The sequence below is a fragment of the Hesperophylax consimilis genome, chromosome 4, assembly GCF_061612785.1.
Source record: "Hesperophylax consimilis isolate HC1 chromosome 4, BYU_Hcon_1.0, whole genome shotgun sequence".
Taxonomy (NCBI): Eukaryota; Metazoa; Arthropoda; class Insecta; order Trichoptera; family Limnephilidae; genus Hesperophylax; species Hesperophylax consimilis.
Window position 1 is genome coordinate 13,727,046 of NC_142839.1, and position 25,739 is coordinate 13,752,784.

Consider the following 25,739-nt stretch of genomic DNA (forward strand, 5'->3'; position numbering starts at 1 on the left):
GGGAAGGCGATCTATGATATATGTCTACCAACCTTCCAATACAAACCCACTTGGACGATGTACTTTTAGGTGAAGTTGGTTTTATTTGCAAGATTTGAACGTTTGATGACAAATAAACCAAGTGTATCCAAAAATCCAACCAGATCGTTTGACTCAAATTGATGAAAAATTGGTACTCAAAATAAGTACTTGCATATTATGCTCCTTCAGTCTATACGAACCATAAATAACCTAAACATTGGGGATAGGCCATGAACCATGAACCATTATTAGTATATAACCGCTCACACTAAAGTGTCACCAACTTCATTCATGCAACTTCTGCAAGTTGCGCTTCACGCCAAACGATTTGATCGAGTCCGTGTAGATTGATCTTAGCTCGGCGATAGTCGGCTCGCTTCCATGACGTATATCAATTTCTTTCTAGTATCAATATTTTTTTCATTCAGTCAATGAAATAATCGATTTTTTTAAATACATCTATTTGAATTTAGTTTTTGTTTTCTTGGTTGAATGAATGAATGAATGAATGAATGAAGTGGAATCTTGGAAGTGGAAATTAACCCACATCCCGACATCCGATCGAGCTGAAACTCGGCAGATGGACTCGTTGCCGATGACAATGTGGCACTTATGCACACAAACGCGTGGACACTGCGCAAATTAAAAATAAAAATTTACAGCACTACGAAATAAATGTCGGTACTATCCAGTTAGAATTTGGATAAATGTTATTGTTGACCCCAGTCCCCGGGGAGGATGGTTCAACACCCAGTTAAAAATAAGACATATATTTTTTAAAGTTTCAGTTAAAAGTCAGTCCCTGTAGAGGAATTTTCAATCCTCTGTATTTTTTAAATGCGGCTATTTTTAAAAATAGATCTATTATAGTAAAAAAAACTCTATTTCATTTTTTAGAGTTATTGTTTTTATATTTCAGATTTTTATCATTTTTTCTGAGGGAATGAGGAAGTACTTTTAACATCACCTACTTGTGATGTTTTTTTTAATTTTTTTTTTTTTTTTTTTTAATATTTTGCAAAAATGTTCATAGATCCAACGCTCCGTTTAAATCCGAGTACTGAATAGTGATGTAGGTACCTACCTACTTAATCTCATCAATGTGGGTAACAAATGAGCCCAACGAAAAACAACGCGCTAATCTTTTGTGTTATGGGAACTTGAACTCTATACGTGGGATTCGTGAGCTAATCTAATTAGTAATTTTTACCGGATTGTGAACAACGCGGAACATCTTTGTTGTTTAAAATTTTAATAACAAAATTAATAAGTTTTGTCGTTCTCGTTATTTCGGTTGCATGAAATTGATCGTGTCCTTGGCTGCAAGGAATGTATTATTACATTTTTAAATAATTAAGGAAATTATTGTTACATTTATAAATAATCAGGACAAAGTTATGTTAAGTGTTCTGGCTTTCGTGAGGTTTAATTACTGTGTATCGGTAATTTATGTAAATCAGACATTAACTTCCTAGCTGCTTCTGGGTGATTTTCATGTTGCCATTTCCATAGTAATTATGTTTTCATATAATTAAAATTACTGCATTATAATTCAGATGTTTCCGTATTCTTTATCAAGAAAATCGGAAATTAATTAGTTCCACTAAGAAATATTAATAATTATATTATTAGTTTTTAATAAATTATTTCCTGTGCCCTGCTCTTTACTTAATCATTTTTGTACGTTCACATTTAAAACTATTCAATTCATAATATTAAAATAATCCCTGTTTCATATTTGATGTACTTTATAACAATTAAATTATGAATGCTTTACTTTTTGACTTGGTTATCAATCATGCATGTGTTTATAAAGCGCTGAATAATATTCTGGTAAAACAGTCACTAGGAAGCCGCTAATTATGTAATTAATAAAAAAATAATCATTTTGAATGTGCTTCGGTCTGTTAAGTCTGTAATGTACATAGTTATGTCAAAACGAAAACGTCAACGGCTTTAAAAAATATCAAAATGGGGTATTTTTACGTTTTTTATGAAAAACTCAATTTTTACTTTTTATTATTTGTTTTTTTTTTTTTACTTAATGTACCTACTCGTTATCTACATTGTTGTTTTAACGTTTATTTTAGTCCAAACGTTCAACGTTTTATTTTAATGTGACACGTCACAAGAGCGCCCCTGACTGTACAGTGTAGAGGCAGGGGAGCTATTAGGAGCGAGGGCAGCGTTGTGAGGCGGGTTAAGATAGGAGATAGTATAGACAGATGCCGGTAACTCGTTCCACATACGAGCCGTCTTGCACAAAAACGAGTCGAAGAAGCGTGCACCGCTGCACCGGGGATCAATGCTGCCAGCTCCTTAGAGCAGGCACCATTTAAATACCCGTATAAAACACTCAGAATGCCCATATTACGTCTGTGAATTATAGATGGCAATCGGTCTGTTAACAAAGTTTTCGGGTAGAAGCTAGAAGATAAATGATTTCAATTTCTATGTGAAGCAGATTTTTTAGGTTATGATTATTTTAAAGCATTTATCTATGATTTTTTTGGTATTTAATACAGTTTCTTTGGAAACGAAATGTCCAAATTAAATTACCAAAAGAAGCAAGATAATCTGTTGACTAAATAATACATATTCAAATATTAAAAGTGAATTCAGTTTTTCGCCAAGAAGAGCGAAATTTGTGGTTTGAATAACAAATATTATAGGAATGGTTTTGTAAAAAAAAGTGTAGTTGCGAATAAAACGAATTGGTCGGTTTAGTGGAATAATGGGAAAATAATATCTAACTCGTCATCGATCGTTTGTTCGAGATGCTCTGATTCGCGCTACAAATGTACGCCGAGAAAACACCGAGCGGGGAGGCACGGTGCACGGTGCACGGTGCACGGTGCACGATCATACGTAGTGTGTAGACTAGTTTAAATTGCAGCGTATGCCGTGATCATCATGAAAGCTGATGGTGATGACCGAACATGGTTCAATTAAGTTTCCAATCGCTCCGTTGAGCAGTTTTGGAAATCGCCGAGCGCGGTCGGTATCGGCTTCAGCTTTGACCACATTCATACGGGCTTTTTGTTTTACACACGAGGAAGTCAGTGCTTATTGCCTATTGCTTACTGCTTGCCGCCTTATTACTTATTATTTATTACCTACGCTCGTTGTGGATTTCGTGTGTATTGACATGCCATGTTTTGCATTCCACTGTTACTCGGCTAACTCGCAAACCATTTTGAATTCAAAACAAATACCTAATATGACAAACTCTCTTTTAAAACTTTTAATAATGTTGTTATATCAAATTGTGCATTCCTTATGATTGTTTGCAGAAGTCACGCAGATATTTATCTGATACACGTACAAAACTTTTATTGTTATTTTTTCAACACTGCAGTGAATTTTGCAGTGAATAAGTTAAAATTATGACCGGTTGTTTCGCAGAATTTGAAAAATTCATCAAATTTCAAAGTTAATTTTCAAGTTCTGTGAAAGTTCTATTCATGTTCTGTTAGTATATCATTATGGGCTAGTTACTTCACGGGACTTAAATAATAACAGAACTTTAATAGAACTTTCACAGAGCTTTTAACCTTGAAATTTGATGAATTGTTTAAATTCTATGAAACAACCCATCCTAAGTGTTGAGTTTTTTTAGCGAGGCTGCATTCCAGCCTGCACATTTTCACTTGTATTTTTTATTAATTACTCGTCTATGACTTCATTCATATTAATACCCGTAATTAAAATTATATTTTTGACTTATTTCCTTTACATAATTTGGTTACCTTGTCCTTGATTCTTTTTTTGCTGTTTTTATGTACTCGTATGTTCACAGAATGTGTATGATAGTGTGATGTTGAGATACGTGTTTGATTACCGGGACCGGTTTCGGATCTGCCGTGCCCGCGCTCTGCGCCCATCGCCGTTCGTCTGAAGTTGAGATGGTTCGGTCGAACAAAATGGCACAAACGTTGTAGACAGTCTTACCCGTTTGAATGGAACGAGCCATATTACCGTTACACCTGGTGGATTCTCGTTCTAGCTGTTTATCTCTGTTTAGTTCTCCACCAGCAACCGCAATGGCGATGGTAATGCCGTCGCCTTTTAGCGCTATAGCATGTAGCAAGTAGTGGCACACTCACACGTACTCGCATTGTGTACTGTTAGTTTTTACGATTATTTTTTACTTAATTTATTTTCACGTCTGTCGGCCATTTCTCACACATGGATACGCTGCTGAATCCTAAACGAAATTAAACTGTATTTTATTTGGAATGTCATTAACGTTGCCTGACCTAATTCCACGTAAACAGGATTTTAATAGGTCTCCGAGGTGGATGAGCAGGTTTATTTACTTTATGGCTAGGGCTTGAAATCTTTATTTCGATTTCACTTCGAGTTTCAGATGAGAATCTTGAAGAATTTATATTAGTCAGTGGGTTTTCTTGAATCCTTGATGGTGATGTCATACGAGTATATTTTAGAATTATTATTCATTGCCAAAGGTGTTTGTGGATAGTTTTTTTTAAAATAATTCTCCTTGATTCAACGGATCTAATGTTAGTTATCTAACACCTAAAACTAACAAAGTCATTATTTATCGTGATGACTCAATGTTGATAGTGTAAGAAATCTTGTAAAATTTAACGATTTTTATATTACCGTGTCTTATTGAAAATAATTTATGTGGCTGATTTATTGCTAGAAATGATCATCATTGCTTTGCAAGTGCACACAACGCGTACGACCCATCATATGACATACATTGACTAAAGTTTCTAATTATCGTTGGTGAACTTTTCAATATGAGTAACTACTATATAATGTGAGTGAAACATGTTTACGTTTATTAATGATTATTAAACGTTCGTAGAAAATCTTACGAATCTTCTCATTCATTCTACCAATAGGAACAATATTACAATTATAAATGTGATTAAAAGCAGGTTATTATATCATTTTCAAACTTACTCTTAAATCCATTTTGTTGTGTTGCATATCTGCCTTATTGTAGTCAATTGCTGTATTTTGTGATGTGATCACCACCCAGCTAACTTAGGAATGCATCCCTGATACACTTGTCATTTATCTTGTTGTCATCACTTAAAAAAAACCACTAAATATTCTTAAGATCACTTCTGTACCCTTTCAAAAGGGATATTTTTGTTTTGGATGTTTTCACAATAAACGATATTTTTTGTTTTTTTTTCACATTTTGTTTCACCGGTGAAGTTTGTTTTCGTTTCGGATTTGTTCGTGGTAGTTTGCTGTCGGAGGTTGTATGTTGGTTCGTTGGTTGGTTGGTGCGTCTACCGTCGCGGCTTGTCTGCGACTGAGTGCGGGTCATTGCCGTCATTAGTTGCCCCGCGAAGACTTCCCACGTGGACCGGGCCCCACCCCCTAGCCACTGCCCCCGCCCCCGCCGCGCCAACAATGCCTTCTGTGTTTGTTTTTGCATTGCTGCATACCTTACCAGGTTACGGCCGAAGGTTAGCACGCTCGGGGATAAGGGATAGACCGATTTATGTCGCTTGTATCGAACGTTTTGCGATGTGGAATGTTGAATGTTGCCAACCCGTCGAGGACCAAAAAGAGGTTTTAAATACGTACAAAATCTAAATTAGTTAAAACACGTTAAAATTCCATTTAAATTAGTTATTATGTGTCTGAACTATAGCCAAAATTAAACACATTCTTGGAAGAAAAGTTTAGCTTTAAGGAAACGGGTTGTAGGCACTATTATGGAAATATCACATGAACTTGTACAAGTTTCGGGAATGGGACATTGAAAACCGCCAATATCTTACTTCCAATGGTGCTTTATGTATTGTTCTCACGTCTTCTTTGCCCAAGTGATCTACGATGGGAACTATTATTTTGGTTGCTTCTCATACGCAGATTAAAAGCTTGGATGGTGATCTAATTGGTTCTACAGCTGCTGTAAGATTATTAAAATAACTGTTAAATCCCACGAAGATCTCTTGACCACAATTGATTCAATTAACCAAACTTCAAGGTTGCCTTACTTTGTTACCTGCCGTAATCTGCTTTATCATTTAAAGTGTTTGATTGATTCGTTTTACCCAACCTACCCCTTTTCCAAGGGCGCTATAAGAGGTTTGCCATTATATGCATTTTACGTACCAGCTGCTTTGACAAAATCGGCCTTATTTTCCAAGGGCGCCATTAAATATTTGCCATTATGTGCATTTTGCATACCAGATGTTTGACTTGTTCGTTTTACCCGATCTGCCCAGTTTTCCAAGGGCGCTATTAAAGGTTTGCCATTATGTGCATTTTGCATACCAGATGTTTGATTTATTCGTTTTACCCAATCTGCCCAGTTTTCCAAGGGCGCTATTAGAGGTTTGCCATTATGTGCATTTTGCATACCAGATGTTTGACTGATTCGTTTTACCCAATCTGCCCAGTTTTCCAAGGGCGCTATTAGAGGTTTGCCATTATGTGCATTTTGCATACCAGATGTTTGACTGGTTCGTTTTACCCAATCTGCCCAGTTTTCCAAGGGCGCTATTAGAGGTTTGCCATTATGTGCATTTTGCATACCAGATGTTTGACTGGTTCGTTTTACCCAATCTGCCCAGTTTTCCAAGGGCGCTATTAAAGGTTTGCCATTATGTGCATTTTGCATACCAGATGTTTGACTGGTTCGTTTTACCCAATCTGCCCAGTTTTCCAAGGGCGCTATTAGAGGTTTGCCATTATGTGCATTTTGCATACCAGATGTTTGACTGGTTCGTTTTACCCAATCTGCCCAGTTTTCCAAGGGCGCTATTAAAGGTTTGCCATTATGTGCATTTTGCATACCAGATGTTTGACTGGTTCGTTTTACCCAATCTGCCCAGTTTTCCAAGGGCGCTATTAGAGGTTTGCCATTATGTGCATTTTGCATACCAGATGTTTGACTGGTTCGTTTTACCCAATCTGCCCAGTTTTCCAAGGGCGCTATTAGAGGTTTGCCATTATGTGCATTTTGCATACCAGATTTAAGATTGATTCATTTGGCCCAACCATAATCACTTTTCAATTGTGCTTTTAGTTATATTTTTTGCTTCGTTTTACCCAGCCTTCTCCCTTTTATATTCGCGCTATTAGATGTCTGAAAATTTGCATATCGTGCATTTTGCATAATACCTGTTTGATATTTGATGTTTTGTTTTTATTAAAGCGGACCCCTTTTCCAAGCGCGCTATTAGATACCCGAAGGCCCGTCTTGGTACTGTGCATTTCGCATACCCGGTGTTCTATTGGTTCGTTTTACTCAACTTTTCCTTTGTTTGCCTTTGTACATTTTGCCTGATGCTGCGTCATCTCTCCGACCAGAGGTCGACATCTTTGAAGGACACGGCTCTGAATAATTTATTCAAAACATGTCGGATTTTACGCGAACTTGTAAAATATCTTTTGTTCTTGATAAAATCGCTTGGATATTTTTATACGTCTCTTACGATATGTTTTACCTGACTTACTTGAATACCTTTGCTGAAAGTCATATGGCCAACCTCTGCGCTAAAATCGTGTATAATCTACACGATTGAACTGTAATGAACTTTGGAGCAACAGTACAAAAAGGTAACAAAAAGCCAAACGCCATATCGTTAGTAAAAATATATACAAAAACCATTTTATTATATTTTGACGCATGTTGGTAGTTTCTCCCATAATTCGTCAGAGTTGCGTTGGTAAAAGTTATAATTTTTTTATTATAGTTTAGGCTTATATATACCCCAGATAACCGTTACATAAATGATTGAAACTCTTAAAACATATAACAAGGAATAATATCAACCTAACCCAACCTTCAAACTATTACTTTTCACTATTTATTCCGGTCTTTTTCGATGCCTAATCAAGATTCCGATGTTCATTAATAAATACGAAATTATTTTTGATGATCATTAAGTATAATATAAATAAACTCATATTAATAATCATTTCTTTTTTACTTAAAATGTGCGTCTCATTTACGTCAATAGTTTCCATTTTTTAATGTTTTGTTGTGTTGATTATGTCGCTTCTCGAACGCGCTAAGTATTGTGTCAGTCTATGGAACGCTGCTTTTCATATTAATGTGCATTTAATTTAAGCAATTGCCACTTGGCAAATTTTACCTACTGTAATACCTGCGTAATGGCATGCAATGTAAACATTTGAGCACGTTATTAAGCAATTTATCCACATACATACAGATACGTAACGTGTGACTACGTTTCGCACGAATAAATTTAACGTGGAAAAAGTATTCACCTGAAAATGACAAAATTAAAAAAAAATACAAATATATATAATTAAAGAAACTAAAACTGCAAAAAATATTTAAATTTTTTTATTCGGTTTTAGTTTTTCTTATTTATCTTTTGAAAAATGTGATCTAATATATGTTGTTGACTCAAAGCTTCATAGCTTACGATGGAAATTATGTCGCTAGCTGAAAATAATTGAGTTGAAAGAGAAATTGCGGACAAAAAAGCTGTGAAAAAAAGAGGTTATGCTGCTTTAGGTTTCTATAGTGGTAGATACTCGCCCTGGTGAAAGACAACCATTCAGAATCGAAACGTTGCTAAATGTTCGGAATTGTCAGGTACCTACTTCCCTACCGTCCACTTTCTCATCTCCTTTCCCTCCCCACTTCCTTCAGCCGCACAAGATACCCCAATTGGTGATGCCATAGTCCCACTGGCTCTGGGAGCAGTTTGCCTATTCACATAACAAAGGTCTGCCAAAATTATTCTCAATATGATTTTCCAGAGAGCTATTTGCCTTGTTTGGTTGGTTTGTATTTGTTTTTTTTTTCTACTTATAAATAATACAAGTATATCCTCATGTAAAAATGCCAATAAGACCTTTTCAAAAAATGAAACTTCTGAACCAAAACAATTTATTGTTTAAAAGTAATTCTACATCTCGAGAGATCATCGGAAGCAATAACCATGTCCGCAGAGCGGGGCAACAGTCCCCAGTAGCACATAGAGTAGTACTGTATCAAAATATAACTATCAGTTGTAAATAACGGCTAGATGCTGTCAACGCCCAACGTTATTTACCTAAATTTACATGAACAGTTGGATATAAATAATTATTGATAATATCAGTAACAACAGACGAATTTAATTCTACACGACGTAAAGCAGTATATTATGACTAAGTGTTGTTTTAGCAGTCTTGACGTAAAAAAAAAAAATGTTTATTAAACTTCGTAAACGATGTTATGCGTTATTATTTCGAATGATCTTTTGATTATTATGTACGTTCCTATTAGAACTAGACGTTTTGGTGGATTTTCCTAACTGATATGGCCCTAACCCTAACTTCAAGCGAGTCTGTCGGTGGCAATTCAAATATAAAATTGGGAAATCCCAACTCCCTGTCCCTGGGATTTCCTACCATTTTTGTTGTTGTTGTTGTTAGTGCTCGCGTCAACATCGGCGTAATTTATATTTAAATTCAACAGTTGAGAATCGAAAACGATAGCGGTGTTGGCGTTTTTTCGAACTTCCGTCAACGCCCAGTAGCTACTAGTCCACAATCAGCCAGACCTTAACCCTTAATTGGTGGCGTCTTGGGTCTCCGGAACCCACATCAAAACTTTCCCCCGCTCTCTCTCCGTCTTACTCTAAAGACCGCTGGGCCCCGCGCGTAAATACCTACACTCTGGCAGATCGCGCAGGAGGATAGACAGCTCACTCGCATAGTTACAAAATATATTTACGAGAGTTATTTGATGTCTAGTTTTGTACTCACCACTCGAGGGTTAATGTGTGGCTTTATCGGTGACTTTATCGGTAGGCCTAGGCGACTTGCCAACTGGAGCGGGACCCGCAAATCTCCTCGTAGAAGTTACTGCGACAAATAATATAACAGTCGTGCCCAACGAAAGCAATATCCACAATAATGCCAGGCTGACCCGGAAAACGAAAGTCTCCAGAAAATAAACACAATAAAGCAGCGTTATGGAGGCACTTATCGGAGGACACAGCGTGACGAATTATTATTCTTTCCTGTGACTACATCTTTTCTACCAGCCAGTTTGGCGTATTAAATCATCTGTGACGATATTATGTCATTATATTTATTAATAATGTCTAAATAAAATATACCGCCATGTATTTATTAGTATTTTTATTTTTGTCTTGTTTATTCCAAATCCCGGGAGGGTGGTGCAATCCCACGAGTTCCATATAATATGTTGAATATACCTACATAAATTGTAGCCCATAAAAATATATTTTTTTTGTATTTTCGACCATACCAAATTAGTTAAAAAATTCTTTACTGTACGTAAAACTAAAATATTATGTACAAAAGGTTTGCTTGTAAGTTTGTATCATTTTTTACAATTTCATAAATTATCTTCTATTTATTTCTACACGTGATTTAAAATTAAATCACGTGCAGAATAAAGTAATAAAACTAAAGAAATTTTAAAGAAAGGGACACTCTATTGTACTGCTGTATTATAATAAGTTTATGATAAGATTGATAAATATTCGCTTTTTGTAGTAACACTTTTTAGTAAGAATGTATTTAATGATGTTTTAACTTGTACGGAATAAATTATGTTTGATGTTTTTTTAGTAGGTTAATGCTTATTTTTTGTTTTTTTAATGTGAAACTGCACAAAAGTCCTAACTGCTCCCAACCGTCTGGAGCCAGTGAGACTATGGTATCCCCATTTGGGGTATGTTGTGAGGCTGATGGTAGTGGGGAGGGGGAGGAGATGGGAAGAGGAAGGTGAGAAGGTACCCGACTATTCAGATTTGGTCACCAAACACGGCCAAAGCCATTTCAAGGAATGTTTCAATTTTGAATGGTGGTCTTTACACCAGTGCGATGCAAGTAACTTCCAATGTGGAACGCGCCGCACTTGGAAGATGTTTTGGTTTTGAATGATAGAAGGTTTTATTATGAAAACTGTTTTTATTTACATTTAACACAAAATAAGATGTACACATACCTCATATTTCTAGAAACAACGATATCTTCTAATACAAACGATTCCAATAAATTCTAAATACTGTTTTTATTAAGTAGGTACTAAATAAATTATCACTCCTCCACTCCTTATCAGATATAAAATAAACATTGCTACAATGATGTGAATAGTATCATTATCATTGTTTTATTTGAACCTTACTTGATCCAAAACAAGACATTTGAATAAAACACCAAAAAAATTGATGGCAAAAGAAACCATTTGCAATATTTTACCAAAAATTTCCATTGCATAAAAATATAAATACTGTTTTGAAAGCCAAATTGTAACACCTTAAGGGCTAAATAAATCAGTTTACAATGAGAAAATAGGCCTAATGTGTCTGATAAATGACTAGATCGACATCTAATTTTTTCTCTCCTTAACAATATGGAAATTAACTGATGGCTCTTTTTGCCATATGACTATCGATTTAAAACTCTAGTCGAGTGTTATCGGGGTGCATGGCTTTCATTTGTGAGACCACTTTTGCCAAAGATCGTGCCAAGAAATTTCTCTGCTTGTTGCACTCTCTATAGCGGGCCTTGCGAGCCCTGGTTTGGGGCCCCGCCTGAGCCCCGGCACGCCCCGTGCAAGTTTGACCTATTGTACTACTTGTATATATAATACATTGTTGCTCGTGGCCTAAGATTGTCTATGGTCCTGCCGCTGAGAGCTCCGTTGCACTCTCTCTTTCTGTGATTTTTATAAAATAGGGTAAGGTTACAATGGAGATATCAGCCGAATGCCCCAACAAAAAAGTTTCTTAAACTATTCGCTCACTGCCCCTTTTTAAATATATTTATCTCTGCACCTCAGGAAAATATATACGCCTTTTTTATTGATTGTTAATTAAAAATGTTGCAAAACACCTTTGACGTTTTATTTTTATTATTAATAATAAGTAGTATTTTCCCAGGATGTGGGGAGGTTGGTGCAACCCCACATTTCCCATACAGTTATGCATATTAATTATATGGAATGAAACATTAATTAAAATATTAATTAATGTCGGGCGTAGTCCCGAGTTAGTATATATCTTTTTATCATTAGCTCCACGCAAGGAGGCCCTGAGGAAAATAATTAGCCTCAGAGCCGATGTCATCTCTCTTGAACTCAAGAACGTGTCGTAGAAGCGACCCATTCGTTGACTCTGGATTCTATGGAGCGCCTGGTCACTTAGAGTTACACCAAGTATATCAATGGAAGACATGTTGGGAAGATTGCTTCCGTTGAATGAGACTAGATTGTCATTTCGATCCCTTTTAGAGGTAATCGGACATGATTGAGTCTTAGAAAAATTAAATTCGACTAGGTTATTCTCTCACCCCGACATGAAACCCTCTCGATGTAACCGTCCATTCTCTGATTCAAAGCCATCCGAGCTATTGGAGTTTGTTTATCCTTTGGGGGCTAGTCAAACAAAAAGCTTTTATGGACTGTACTGTCCATCTGCGTAACAATGAATTGGTGCACACGATAAAATGTCATTGATGTGCAATGAAAACAAAGTCGGAGACAGAACCCGATCCCTGCTCTCCGACGCCAGCATTTATTGAGTGTGAGGAAGAGGTAAAACCATCAGCAACCGTCTTAATCGACGTTTTCCCCAAAAAGTCGGCAATTCACGTACAGACGAAAAGTCTTTAAGAAGGTACTTTGTTGAAAAGTCCTCCGTGCCAAACCCGGTCAAATGCCTTGGAAATATCCTGTGCCATCTTTTGAGATAAGATCCAGGCACCGTCCCCAAACATGCGTTACATACGTAAGAAGATCACCGCACGAGCGGTTCCTCCGGAATCTGTATTGACGGTCGTTAATAATTTTGTTCTTCTCGAGGTATGTGAGAAGTTTGTCGTTGATTACACGCTCCATCACCTTGGATAGAATAGATGTTATCGATATGGAGCGGTAGTTGGCCGGGTTGGAGCCGTCACCCTTCTTTGGAGTAGGATGAATGACCGCTTTGATACCCTAGATGGCGTAGGCTGTAATTTTAGACCGTATTAAAACAAATTTATTGAGAGTGCAAACCCTGCTGTCAATAATTGAAAATCCTGGTTGTAGATATGATGTAAGCTTTGTAAGTTTCCTTGGAAAATGAAGCATATAATATAATAAATAGGTACCACGGCCGCGCCCCCGGAGTGGGGGTCGATATCGCCCACTTTGGGGAACACTGGTCTACAACCCAAAGGGTACTTCCATCTCACTGGGATATTATTATACCCGACTGTGGTATTTTGCTATAGGTTGTTAGCAGAATACTCGTATTATTACGCGCATGCAATTCGCACAAAGCCCCAATTAAGATATGTAGTACCTAATAATACAGTTAATTTTACACGAATCAATTATTTATAATGTTGTAGATTGAAGGCTTTGTTTGGACGCAATTAACGTAAACATTGAAAATAATTTCAACCAGGAAGAACTCCTGAAGTGTGCATAATATTATTTATTTATTCGTTATTAATATTTAACACTTTCACAACCTTATCCGTGTTTTTGTTTGTTTTAGCAACCTTGAGTTTTCAGAATCGTACTAACATTATGTTGAATGAATTAAAAATCTTTTTGTGCGATACCGCACAGGGTTAAATCTACCCGGAGTCAGTGGACTATGGCGTTCCCACTGTTTTGTGGAATGTTGGGAGACCGAAAAATTGGGTGCGAAATAAGCAAGTTGAAGGTTAACATGCATCTGGCTATTCAGTTCTAGTCACTAAACATTGGTATAGCCATTTGAAGCAACGTTTCGACTCTTGAATTGTTCTCACGCTAGTAATAGTTTCTTCCACTTTTGAACGAGGTGTAAATTATAGCAAAAATATTTCTTCAATTTATTGGAATGACTTTTTAAAGTTATACTTATTACATATGAATGTAGGTAATATTTAATAATTAAATAAAAAGATGATATTCATAAACACGGAACAGTACACGACAGAGAAAATGAAAATATAACGGTCGCCATTTGCGATCGAAGTCAGGACCTCTGTCTTACCGGGACAACACTCTGAGCTATTGAGACCTGATTATTTTCTGTTATTTTTATATATTCAATATCATATTTCAATTTAAGAATAATTAATATTGTTCTTATCCTAACTAACTCAGGTCTTTATTATCGATCTCATATTTCAATTTAAGGATTTCCAATATTACCATCAAGTGCAATCAGTGGTCAGAGATTGTCCGGGTAAGACAAAGGTCCTGGGTTCGATCCCCTGTTGCGACCATTATTTTAATTTTATTTTTTCTGTTCGTTTAGATTTACTATTATCTTCTTCGATGATTAAAAATATTTTATTTGTTTATTTTTGTCCGGGTCAAGATTATAATAAGATTGTAATGAAAAAGACTCCTAACATTGGAGAATTATTAAAACAAAAACAATGTCAGAAATCACATTCATTGTACCAATTACTTGGATTTAGATTTTTGTTACACAAAATGTTGTTTCGTTATTTGGCAGTAGATGCTATTTTTTTTACTATTTCAATAAACGACAATAAAATTTCAATATGTTTATTTGTTTGTTGCATAAAACAAGACATTAAAAACCTTACGTAACAAAAATAGGAACCGTCAGTAGTCAGTGGCCCGCCAGTGACTTTTAAATCGTCAATTTTGCCCAACTGTTAAAAAGGTTGGGCAGCCTTGGTCTAATGGATCAAAGAAAATTGTCTAACGCTATTCACCACTTTGAGGAAGCGTCAGAAAATTCCAATCTCGGCCGTTTTAAATACCATTTTACTGTTAAAGAAAGAGACAAGGTGCTTAGGTGTTGACCTTAATGCATCTTGGCTTTGTTAATGACCATTGCAACCAATTGGTGCGTGGTCCGCTGAGAAATGCATTCAGCCTCTTATACCGAAACCTCCTAGATCACAAGGCCGGGACACTCATTCAAAGCAGCCTCCTAACTAGGATGTGATTCTACAAATAAAATTTGTAATTTTTTTTTTTTTACAATATACAAAACATTTTAAAATGTGTTGTGATGCAGTTTCGTAAAGTGCTTGATTGATACACTGGTAATCAAGTACTTATTTATTTTTCTTTTCCGCGGAATTGTCTATGGTTTTTTGGTGCGACCAACACTTCCGCGGAAGCAGAAAAGGCCGGTTCACTCTCGCTAGGAAGTGGCAAGGCGGGCCGCTTCGTAGAGACAGTCACAATCTTTTTATAATCGCAGAAGTCTGAAAACCAAGTTGGTTTTTATTTAATTTAATGTGGATCGGGCGATAAACCACGGTTGAAATGGGCGAGACTCGCAGACCATTTGAGACATGTTGAACGCGAGTTCGATTTAAAATTACGATGGAAAAAGTGTTAAAACGTGATCGCCGCCATGCGGCTCGAAATATCTAACGTGTGTTATAAAATCAAACGTAGACTCGGATGCCTAGAAACGTAGACAACCTGTTTCTGCCGACGTAGCCGGATGGCTCAGAACCTTATTTTTACTCTCCGCATGCATCATATCATCACCCCACCTAAGTAGACGAATGTCCATTTGGTCGGACATCGGAATTAAAAAAAAGAAACTTTACTTTTTTTTTTTAGGTTCTCATACAAGTTAGGAGGCTGATTTGATTCAGCGTCCCGGCCTTATGATCTAGGAGGATTTGCTTATACACGGTGTCCGAAAACTACTACTACACTCAGCGTCACAAAAATCGTGCCTTTTGCAAAATCTTATGAGACGATAAAACGAACGTCGCTTTCGGACCAGTCTCTTGAAACCCCTCGGAAAATCCGTCGAACGGCTAAACGTCTTAAGTTTAGTTGAGCAACGCCACACTATCGCATCCCTGATTTTAGTAGTGCCACCACTTGAGCAGTTTCGTTCGTGGTGTCCATTCAAAGGGGTTGTTTTCTAGCTCTAATTATGCATGTGTGTTCCCTTCAACGTTCGTATAGTGAATGACCTACGTAGACTCAAAGTGCTCTTTTTATAACCCAGGAAGATAACACAAGCAGTGACACCTGTAAACAGTATATGCGCAACATATTATTAAAGTCCCGTACTCGGAAAAATTGTATCGTTTATGAAATGAAACTATTGTCTGATAAGATGTCGTTAAATGGACTTTCAATTGATATAAATATTGTTTGGTTAGTTGTATTGGCTCGGCGAAACTTACGCTTGAAACTTATTTTCGAAGATGTGCGATTTTTGTGACGCCGAATATACATGGTGTCCGGAAACTCGAAGTACAAGCCGGAAACTGGAGAATGTATACCACACGGGGAACACAAATAAACATAAAGTTTTTTGATTTGAGCATTTTTATAAAAAAATAAAAAAAACCAAAAAAATATATTTTTCGGCTATTTCAGGGTTAAAATTTTTTCGTCATTATTTGTTTTACTTTTAAATTTTTAAATAGTTTTAATTAGTTGGGTACTTTGATATTCAGTAATAATTTATAAGAATTTGATCAAAAAAAAAATCAACTTCTGACTCGATTTACTCGACAACGAAAGCTCAAATAAAAAAAAAATATACTACAAAATCGACTCCAAATGTGATGTAGATTCACCAGTTTCCCGCTTGTACTACGAGTTTCCGGACACCATGTATAAGCGGGAAACTGGTAAATCACATTTGTAGTCGGTTTTGTGGTTGATTTGATCTTTCGTTTAGGAGTAAATCGAGTCCGAAGTTGAAATTTTTTCAAATATAAAGAGAAAAAAAAGGCCACTGGGGGGTTAATTTAAGCTGTCTTTTAAAATGTGACGAAGCATTTTTATAACCCTTTAATTACCCAAAATAAGAAATCAGATCGAACAATAAAGTTTGTTTGGGTTCTCCATGTGACGTAGATTCGCCAGTTCCGCGCTTGTACTTCGAGTTTACGGACACCGTGTATATCGTTACTGACATATGCTACTGTTCAAGATCCTATCGCTAACTGCTTTGGAATCGTCACGGTATTGTTGAAACAACATTGGCATCAATCAATGACAGTTAAGGCTTCATTTACTTTTATAATGTGCTTTAACGTGTTGCTGTGTTATTTATGCATTATTAACGTAAATCATTAATAATAGCATTTTTTCACACAATTTATAATATCCGCCAACATATATGTTATAACTAGTTGTTATATCGTACAATTAAAATGTAGCTTCAAAACTGGCGTATCAACTGGCAGGACAACCTTTGGTGAAATCAACAAAAATATTGTGTTCTAAAATATGTAAATTTTGATAATATTTCTCAATACTTCAATTTAAACTAGGATGAATGTTTTTTATTGTAATATGCTGTTTGATGAACTAAAACACTATTCGTTAGGTTAGGTGATTTATTTTCTAGGCCTGGTGTCGGCAAACATTAGATAAAAAAAATATATTTACAGATTTTCAAAAATTCGCCTGTATGATTTTAATAAGAAATCTTTTGTTTACTCTTCTTAGATTAGGTTCCTAACTTAGAATTTTTAAATTTAATGTTTTTTGTATTATTCCTAATTTAGGTGTTTACCTAACATAGGTTCCTGACATAGGTTTAACTCCGTTGATAGGGAGGCCGGAATTGACTGACACGCCTCTGTGAGTTCAACACAGTTTTTTTATCGTAATTTTGGTAATACCATGCTGTATGGTGGGCATTACCGTACTTTGATGTTCATTATAATTGCGGGCTTAAGGTCTTTAAACGGTATTTTTTACTGTTTCGGTTTTCACGTGTTGATCAGAACATAGGTACAGACGTGAGAATAAACCCAAATTTTGTATGGAAAATCTGGAATTTGGTTTGATTTACAGATTATATTAACATCTTGAAATCTTCGTAATCGCGCTCGTTGATTGTTAAACCAACGGCCATTGGAGTTTTGCAGACGTTGTTGTGTGAACGGGTATTTATCTCGACCTACATTATGTTACTCGACAGAGTGCTGTGATGATTAGGTCATAATGATAATTGTTCAATAATTCTTATTTCTTATATAATTTATTGTTGTTAACAGATGTTCGCGAAGAGTAGAAACTTAACGTTCATGAATTTTTCTGGAAAAAAGCGGGGAATACAAAATAACACTTTGATAGGTACTGTAAGATTTTGAACTGCCTAAAGCCAGTGGGACTAAGGCTTCCTCAAATCGAGGACTGTTGTGAAGCTGATGAAAGAGTATAGATGAGAAAGAGTTGGGGAAGAGGTTTGTCTAGTCTATTAATTCTTATGGAACCTGGTTATTCAGCTCCCTCTAGAGCGGGAGGTATTCATGGTGGTAGCTCTGGTGACTCGTTCTGGTGAGAGTCAACCATTAAAAATCGAAACGTTGCATTGTTTGAAATGTCCTAAGCTATATTTAGTGACCAGACCTGAATAGTTTCCCAACCTTCTTCTTCAGTTTCTGCTTCTCTTCATCTATTGCTTTCACATTTCACAAAAAGTTTGGAATCTTACATCTACTTCTAAAATTCTATTTCATCAAGAAAGTTTTCCCTGTTTGTATGATTTATATGGATCGCCAAATGAGTAACCTACAAGCTAACATACGTTATACTTCTACGCATTAGTTCCCTAATATTGCATTTTCCAGATGTGCTTTCTTTTTTTTACACATTTTAGTTCACGCATACAAGTGAATTATTACTCTTTGATTTTCTCGAATTGCCCAAAGGGCGACGACTGTGGGTGATTTTCGATTCGATGTATCGGCAGAAGTATTGATTTATGGTGCTACAAAATAGACATCTGATTTTGTTATTGCATAATTACATACATTTAGTTCATATCCCCGGGGTTCCTTTATGCCATATGTACTACTTACTATTTTATACATAAGTGCAAATGGAAAGTAAATGAATGTATGTTGAATTATAATAATATTGTGTGACGCTCTTCAGTTTATTTTCCTCCAATGTATAACATCGGTCGCAAGTGATCGATCAAGGAGAAATCGTGACCAAGGAGATCTTTAGCATAGGCATAATAGAGCTTCCGTTTGTTGTAAAAGTATGGTTTTCACATAATAACTTTTTAAGAGAAAACGCTGTTAATAGGATGTCATATTTATTCTTGTCATTGATGTGAAACGCAGTGTAGCACGAAAGCGTTTCCACGTCTTTCCGCCCCGCCCTTTCACGTTGATACGAATATATCTATATATATATTTTAGCTTAGTAGAAATTGTAATAAGTTATGTTTAGACGACATTAATCATTTTTTAAATTATGTTCTTTGTCCACAGGATCATGGAAGGCTTTCCGAACTCTCGAACATCCCTGTTGCATCAAAAACTGCAAATGTTGAACGTGTGTATAGACCGAAGGAAGGCCCGAGATGCCGCCAGTCTGCAGCCCCTCACTGGAGTGGCGGAAACCTCGAGCGATTCAGAAGACGAGTTCTACGAATGCAGTGACGATGAAAACACCAGCGATTCTGCTTCGGAAAATAAGAAGGAAAAAACATCCCTGTGGAATCGCCCAGTGGGACGACTAGCAAAGTTTGGCAGCGAAAAATTGCTAGAGTCCGGTGACCAAATGTATATTCCAGTCACCCAGGAACCGGTTCCCAAGACAGAAGACCAACTGGAACAAGATGCCGAGGTCATGCTCACCTTGGAGACAGGTCCAGACCGCTCCCAGACTATTGCCAGAATCATGAGTGCTTCTTTGCTATCTGATATGGAGTCATTCAAAGCCGCTAATCCTGGTTCAATATTTGAAGATTTCATCCGCTGGTACTCCCCTCGAGATTGGATCGAAGAAGATAATGCCGAAGAAGAAGGGGAGAAGAAAGGAAAGAAAAAAGGACACCTCAGCACTCGCATGCTTATCCCCAACAACATGTGGATAGATGTGTGGGGCTCCGCTAGACCAGTCCCAGCGAAGAGGCAGAGAAGACTCTTCGATGATACAAAGGAAGCCGAAAAAATTCTACACTTCTTCGAGTCGAGGAGCGTTTCCCAAATAGTCGACCTGCTGTTACCGTCCTTGACTCAGGCTGTTTTAGAGAAACTGGGGCAAGAATGCGAGAACAAGACGGAACTGCCGCAGTTAGAGGCTCTGTTCGAACGACTCAAGGTGTGTGCTGTGAAGGTCACGCGGGAGAGTGCGGAAGCCGATAAATACAACACGCTGGCTGACCAAATATACGCCATGGAAGTGATGATATCGCGCCTTATGTCCATGCAGATGAAGTTAGGTTACCACAAGGAAAGAGTCGTGGATGTCGAAGTGAAAAAGTTCTTTACTGATCTGGTGATGATTATGGAGGCTCCGGTGCCCGGGGCAGGGAGAAGTCAATTAGGCGGTAGAGTGGCTCAGCTGTTCCGTGAAGAGCGAGCCTCACCCTCTCCTTCGGGGCTGGGCCCGTTCCCCCCTGCGGCCCCCTCGGGCTCTCGTGGCAAGCCCGGCTTCCCTCCACCTGTTGAGAAGGAGTTCGTGCTCCGCGTGATGGCGCAGCGCCCCGCCGCGTGCTCCGCCCCCGCGCCCCAACTCATGAGGGCCATCCTGAAGCCCAACTCTTACCGAATTCTCGGGGCTTTTACAGAAGACTGCATATTTAGTTAAACAGCAAGCAAAAGTTTATCAAACGTGGTGATTACCTATTTTTTTGTTTGTTTCTGAAATTTTAGTATTAAGATAAGCGTATGCATGCAGACGGTAAAGTCGGTATCAATCTTAGCTAAGGACGCTCAATGACCATTTGGGTCCATTAGAAAATGGAAATAGATAAATGGAGACGGCCATTGACTTCAAATAATACCGTATTCTCGACGCCTTTTTGACGTCTGAATCTTTAATTTAAGAAGATTCATTTTCATTCGAAATGAATTTTGAAAAAACGCACAGAAAATAAAATGGGATTTCGTGCGACCAAGACTTTAATAGTAGCAGAATATCTTATAAAAAAAACTTTCATAATATTATATATAATGTTCTTCATGCGCTTTGGTTTTGCTGTTTGTCAATATCGTACATTACGATATTTAAGCATTTAAATATATTAAAGACTTCGATAAGCAAACTTAATTTTATTATATTCTGTTTGGTCGACAAATTTAACAATAATAATCATAGTCCATATTCCATGAAGTGGGGGGGAGGGGGGGTTTTTGTGCAATCCCACACACCCCATAGAGAGATATTAAAATGGATACCTTAAAACATATAATAAAGAAGAAAACTGGAAGTGTCTTCCATCAACATTTAATGTAAACAAATGTTCCATTTAGCCCAACAGCTTAGCGCTCTGTCTCACTTACATTCGTGACATTCGTCATTAAACACGTCCGTAAGGCGTTTCTTGTGTTCTTCTTTATTTTATGCTTAAAAAATAAATGATTTTATCACAAGAATGATAATCATCATAGATTTCAACAAGAGTGCGACACAAGACAGTATTTTTTTATATTTTATAATTTTGTATACAGAAGAGTACCTGGGCAATTAGGACCTTTGCTCTTTCAAAATAATATTGTATTAGGTTGTTTATTTAAGAATTTGATGTCGGTTTGAGATAATATATTGTCTAATGGCTCCGATCCTTTCGTATGACCTACAAACCGGTGCCACTTATGAATCGAGTTTCTTGCGTGACATAATTCGGTTAGTTAATAATTTTTGTAAAAAAATTACCATAATAATATTCTGTAATTTTTTAAAAACTATATCGCAGTTAATTGATAGAAATCTACTAAAAAATGCTTGTAGTGTTAAATGTTAATTAAAATATATTATATGATAATATTTTATAAAATGTGATGGATTAATTATTCCTAGGTGCTTAGAATTTTATATTTATATCTAACATTTACATAGTAAATATGCACTTTATTACCATTAACAACATCATCATTTGACACCTTCATTATTACTTGATGCCAACATCACTATTTGGTGTAAACATCAATATTTGGTCAAAGCGTCATTATTTGTGTTGCTAATTTATTATGTATAACACCACTATATTTTAAAAGCCTTTGTTAGAATCGGAAACAACCGTGTCTTCTTCTGGGTAGTATAGCAACAAAATAAAATAACTATCATAATTTTTTTTTACCAAGTACATGTTATAAATATTTGATATTATTGATAATATTAGGCATGGATATTTTAATTATTACATAACTAGTTAAGTACCAACTGGTAATAATATATACTAGTATTTGAGGTGGGATATATTTTAAAATATGCATAATGTTTCACCACAAAGTTACTACATATTTTCTAGAAATATTATTTTTTTTAAATCTGAAGACAAATTAATTTTTGAACCCCCGTCACATTATTTTACTAACGATTAACTCAATTTTGAGTGTATGCATGTTGTGTTGAACCGTCCCCGTTAAGCTAGTCTCACACGTACGCTGTACTCTCATGCGGTACTCGGGCGTGGCCTATTATTTAATTTATTATTTAATGAGCAGTCAGTATTCTGCTGATGCGCTCAAATAATATGACAATAAGTTTAACGGTAATTGAGCAGTTTTAAATTTTATGATAAGTTAATCCTTTCATCCCTCCAAATAAGATTATAAATGTTCTAGTCTCATACTGAAGCTATAATCTTCCTATGCCCCCTAGCATAGGGGAGGAGAAAAAGTATGGAGGGAGGGTGAGAGCACGGAATTTATTTACACTGGGTTTGTTATCTTGAAAGCTGTCGCGTTATCACGGCAGCTCCCTAATTTATCTGACACCTCTCCTGGCCACATCAGGAGAAGGGATAACATAATTTTCAAATATCGCTCGTCTGGAAGATCACGGCATGTCATTTAGGTCACGCCCATACGTAGATATATCAGCGATATGGTGATACATACCAAGCCTAAATACCGCATGAGAGTACAGCGCTCGTGCGAGACTAGCATTAAGCGTCGATTCTTATCCCGTTTGACTAAAAATGTTGATCAGCCGTCAAGCATTGCTAATTTCAATATCTGAAATATATCGAGAATCGGCGGTTATCGGGGATCGTTCCAATGTCAAATATTCAAAATGGCGTTGATCGTCAATCAAATATGATGGGGGTTCAAGCAACCTAACCATATTATTTACATAAATTATGATTTACTATTTTTGACAAGATAACGAAATATGCATGTTTATACCTATTTTTTATTATTAAATATACAAATGCATTAAAATAATTTGCAAATGTAGATATTTCAAGGCTAATTGTAAAAAATGATATTTATGAAATAATGAAGAGCTGTAGTGCCACGCGATTCGCCAATTCGCTGGAGGACCACCGGTCCAGCTCGTCAGCGCTACGTAATCATCGACCTTGGCTCTATTTCAGCCTTATGCTTGTCAACATATTCTTAACCTAAAATGGGCCGAGAATCGATGACTGTTCAAAATTCAAAATGGCGCTGATCGTCGATTTGATGGTCGTCAAAAATGTGAAGGTGTTGAACACGCCAACCTAAATGAATTTCATAATTAGTGGAGTGGCTTGTATTAGATGACGAGAAGGTGGTACTTGTATTATATGCCACCTAACGTAGTTAGTAGACACTATTAATGGCGTACTGGTCCCCTGAGCGCACTCGACGTCAGGCGGAGACCTATTGGATGTAACATCACTTAGCTCTCAAGTACCCAAGTAATTAGTCTCTCATGATACTTATATGTTTTGTATATAACCGTATAATTATGTGAATTAATAAATGTCTGTGTAATAAGCTTTCTATAATTTACATTGTACTTTTAATGAAAACTTAATATATAAAAATACAGCCTGCTTATGTTTGTGCTCGTAAAACTCGAAAAGTAGTCGACCGATATCGCTGAAAATTTCAACGTTTGTTCTAATTAGTGCCAGGAGTGTTTCGAGAGTGGTTTGAATGGCAGAAAATATCGGGGACGCCCGAGGAATACTTAACGCGATATCTCTGCACTGGAATGAGACACGGAGTCGAATTAAAATCGGCGATATGTTGTTTTTTAACAGTTACATTGTGGTATACAGTAGTGAATGGTGGAATAAGTCGGAGACGCCTGAGAAAGACATTAGCAATAGCGAAACTTTGCGGGGTCCACTATTAATAATAATAAGTTTTTAACTTTTTGTCTTTCTTTAAAAAAAAAAAAAACTAGTTTTTCAGATTTGACAGTGAATCTTTAATTATTTTTCTGTCAATTGCTATCAATGTCGTCATAATACAAAAGTTGAAAATACCAATTTTATCGTTTGACCAATTTGAGCCAATAGGCATCTCCATTTGGAGAATACTGAGTCTCAAGGATCTGGCTATTCATATCTGGTCACTAAACATAGCTATAGTCGTTTCAAGGTACGTTTCGTTTACACATTGTGGTTGTGAGATTATCTTTCACTCTGGAACGAGGTGCAATAAATCACGCGAGATACAACCCTCAATAATAAAAATAAATTTTATTTACCCACTCCGGGCTTCTAACCCACAACCCAAGAGTACGGTCAAAATAAATAATAATAAATATTTTACTCCGTGGGATAGTACCATGGTTAAGGGGAACGGTTGCTCGACCTCTTTCATACAAAACTTAAATGTTGATTTGAGGCCAAAATACACAACCAAACTAAATAATATTTTTTTAATCAAAGGGTGTAGTAAAAATAAATTACTGATATGTAATACTTTATTTATTTGTGTTTTAAAATTATAAAATTTGGGCGGTTAAAAAATCGATTTTTCACCATTTTATAGGCAAGTTTGGCAGTTATTTGTGACTTAATGGTAATTACTAAATAAATATTGTTTTTTGCTATGCAAATATAATGAAATGTTAAATATAAAATTATTCAAAAAAACTATTTTTATGGGTTCAATTTAATTTTCAAACGACCAATTTACGCTGAAACACAAATTTAAATTCCTACCCAAAAAACGCTTTTTTACAATGTTATGTTTTTGAATGTTGGTGAAAATATTTATTTAAACACGACTCGTTTAAAATAAGAACACACACCTCTCGTCAAATGCTTTAGTTGCATTTAAAGATACACTGTATTTTTTTTTCATGCCTACCGACTGTACCCAATACCGACTGCGCCGCCCCTAGCCCCATCCTGTATTCCCTCACTGAATTTTGGTTTTGTAACCTCTGGGTGTGTAAAAAAAAGAAATATTTTCAATTTTAAAGTCAAACAGTTGTTATTACTGTGCTTGAGACTTAAAAAAAATCAATGTAAACTTAAACAAAAAAAATAGGTAAAACATATTTTACCAAAGGCAAAAAAAGGTCAAGTGAATGTTGTTTCTTAAGAATTGATAAACAACATAAGTATGCTATACAGGGTGTATCGGCACTAACCCGACAAACTTTAACCAGCTATTCCTTAGCACATTTGGAGTAAAAAATGTTATGGGCACTTTGCTGTCCGGTAGCATTTTTTTTTCAATTAAAAACAAAAAAATTTAAAATTTCCACACTACATCACTGTCATTGGCATTGCGTTTCGTGTTAAACAGCTGTTATAAGCAAGTGTGTCAAAAAGCGTCTTCGCTCTTTCGCACACACTAAATAATAATAGTTAAAAATGAGACGAATGGTGCCGTGCTATTTCGTTGTGACTGTAAACGTGCGCCAATATAGGTACACACGTGCATTATTCAACGGAATTCGAATAAAATATTTGCCAGATGGGTTTTCAAACTTTATCAAAGGATAAAACAGTGGTGACATGTGGTGAAAATATGAATAATAATTTTTTTATTAAAAAAAAACGTTACCGGACAGCAAAGTGCACATAAGATTTTTTACTCCAAATATGCTAAGGAATAGCTGGTTAAAGTTTGTCGGG

General features: G+C 36.3%; 3 protein-coding genes across 6 annotated transcripts in view; 2 read left to right on the plus strand and 1 right to left on the minus strand.

Moving 5' to 3' along the window:
- The window catches only part of haf (leucine-rich repeat and fibronectin type-III domain-containing protein hattifattener), a 35,934-nt gene extending 30,629 nt beyond the window's left edge, over window positions 1-5,305 (minus strand). For both annotated transcript variants that reach the window (XM_089651391.1, XM_089651390.1), the window contains exon 1: window positions 4,957-5,305. In XM_089651391.1, the coding sequence (XP_089507517.1) occupies window positions 4,957-4,983 (27 nt within the window). In that variant the 5' untranslated portion in view covers window positions 4,984-5,305. The remainder of the gene's footprint in view (window positions 1-4,956) is intronic.
- Window positions 1-23,686, plus strand: part of Rab3GAP1 (RAB3 GTPase activating protein subunit 1) — a 61,897-nt gene extending 38,211 nt beyond the window's left edge. For all 3 annotated transcript variants that reach the window (XM_089651388.1, XM_089651387.1, XM_089651389.1), the window contains one exon: window positions 19,192-23,686. In XM_089651388.1, coding sequence (XP_089507514.1) covers window positions 19,192-20,515 — 1,324 coding nt within the window. In that variant the 3' untranslated portion in view covers window positions 20,516-23,686. The remainder of the gene's footprint in view (window positions 1-19,191) is intronic.
- LOC149424230 (mitochondrial import inner membrane translocase subunit Tim21) overlaps window positions 1-25,739 on the plus strand; it is a 586,526-nt gene that overhangs the window by 99,457 nt on the left and 461,330 nt on the right. The gene's annotated exons all lie outside the window — the stretch shown is intronic.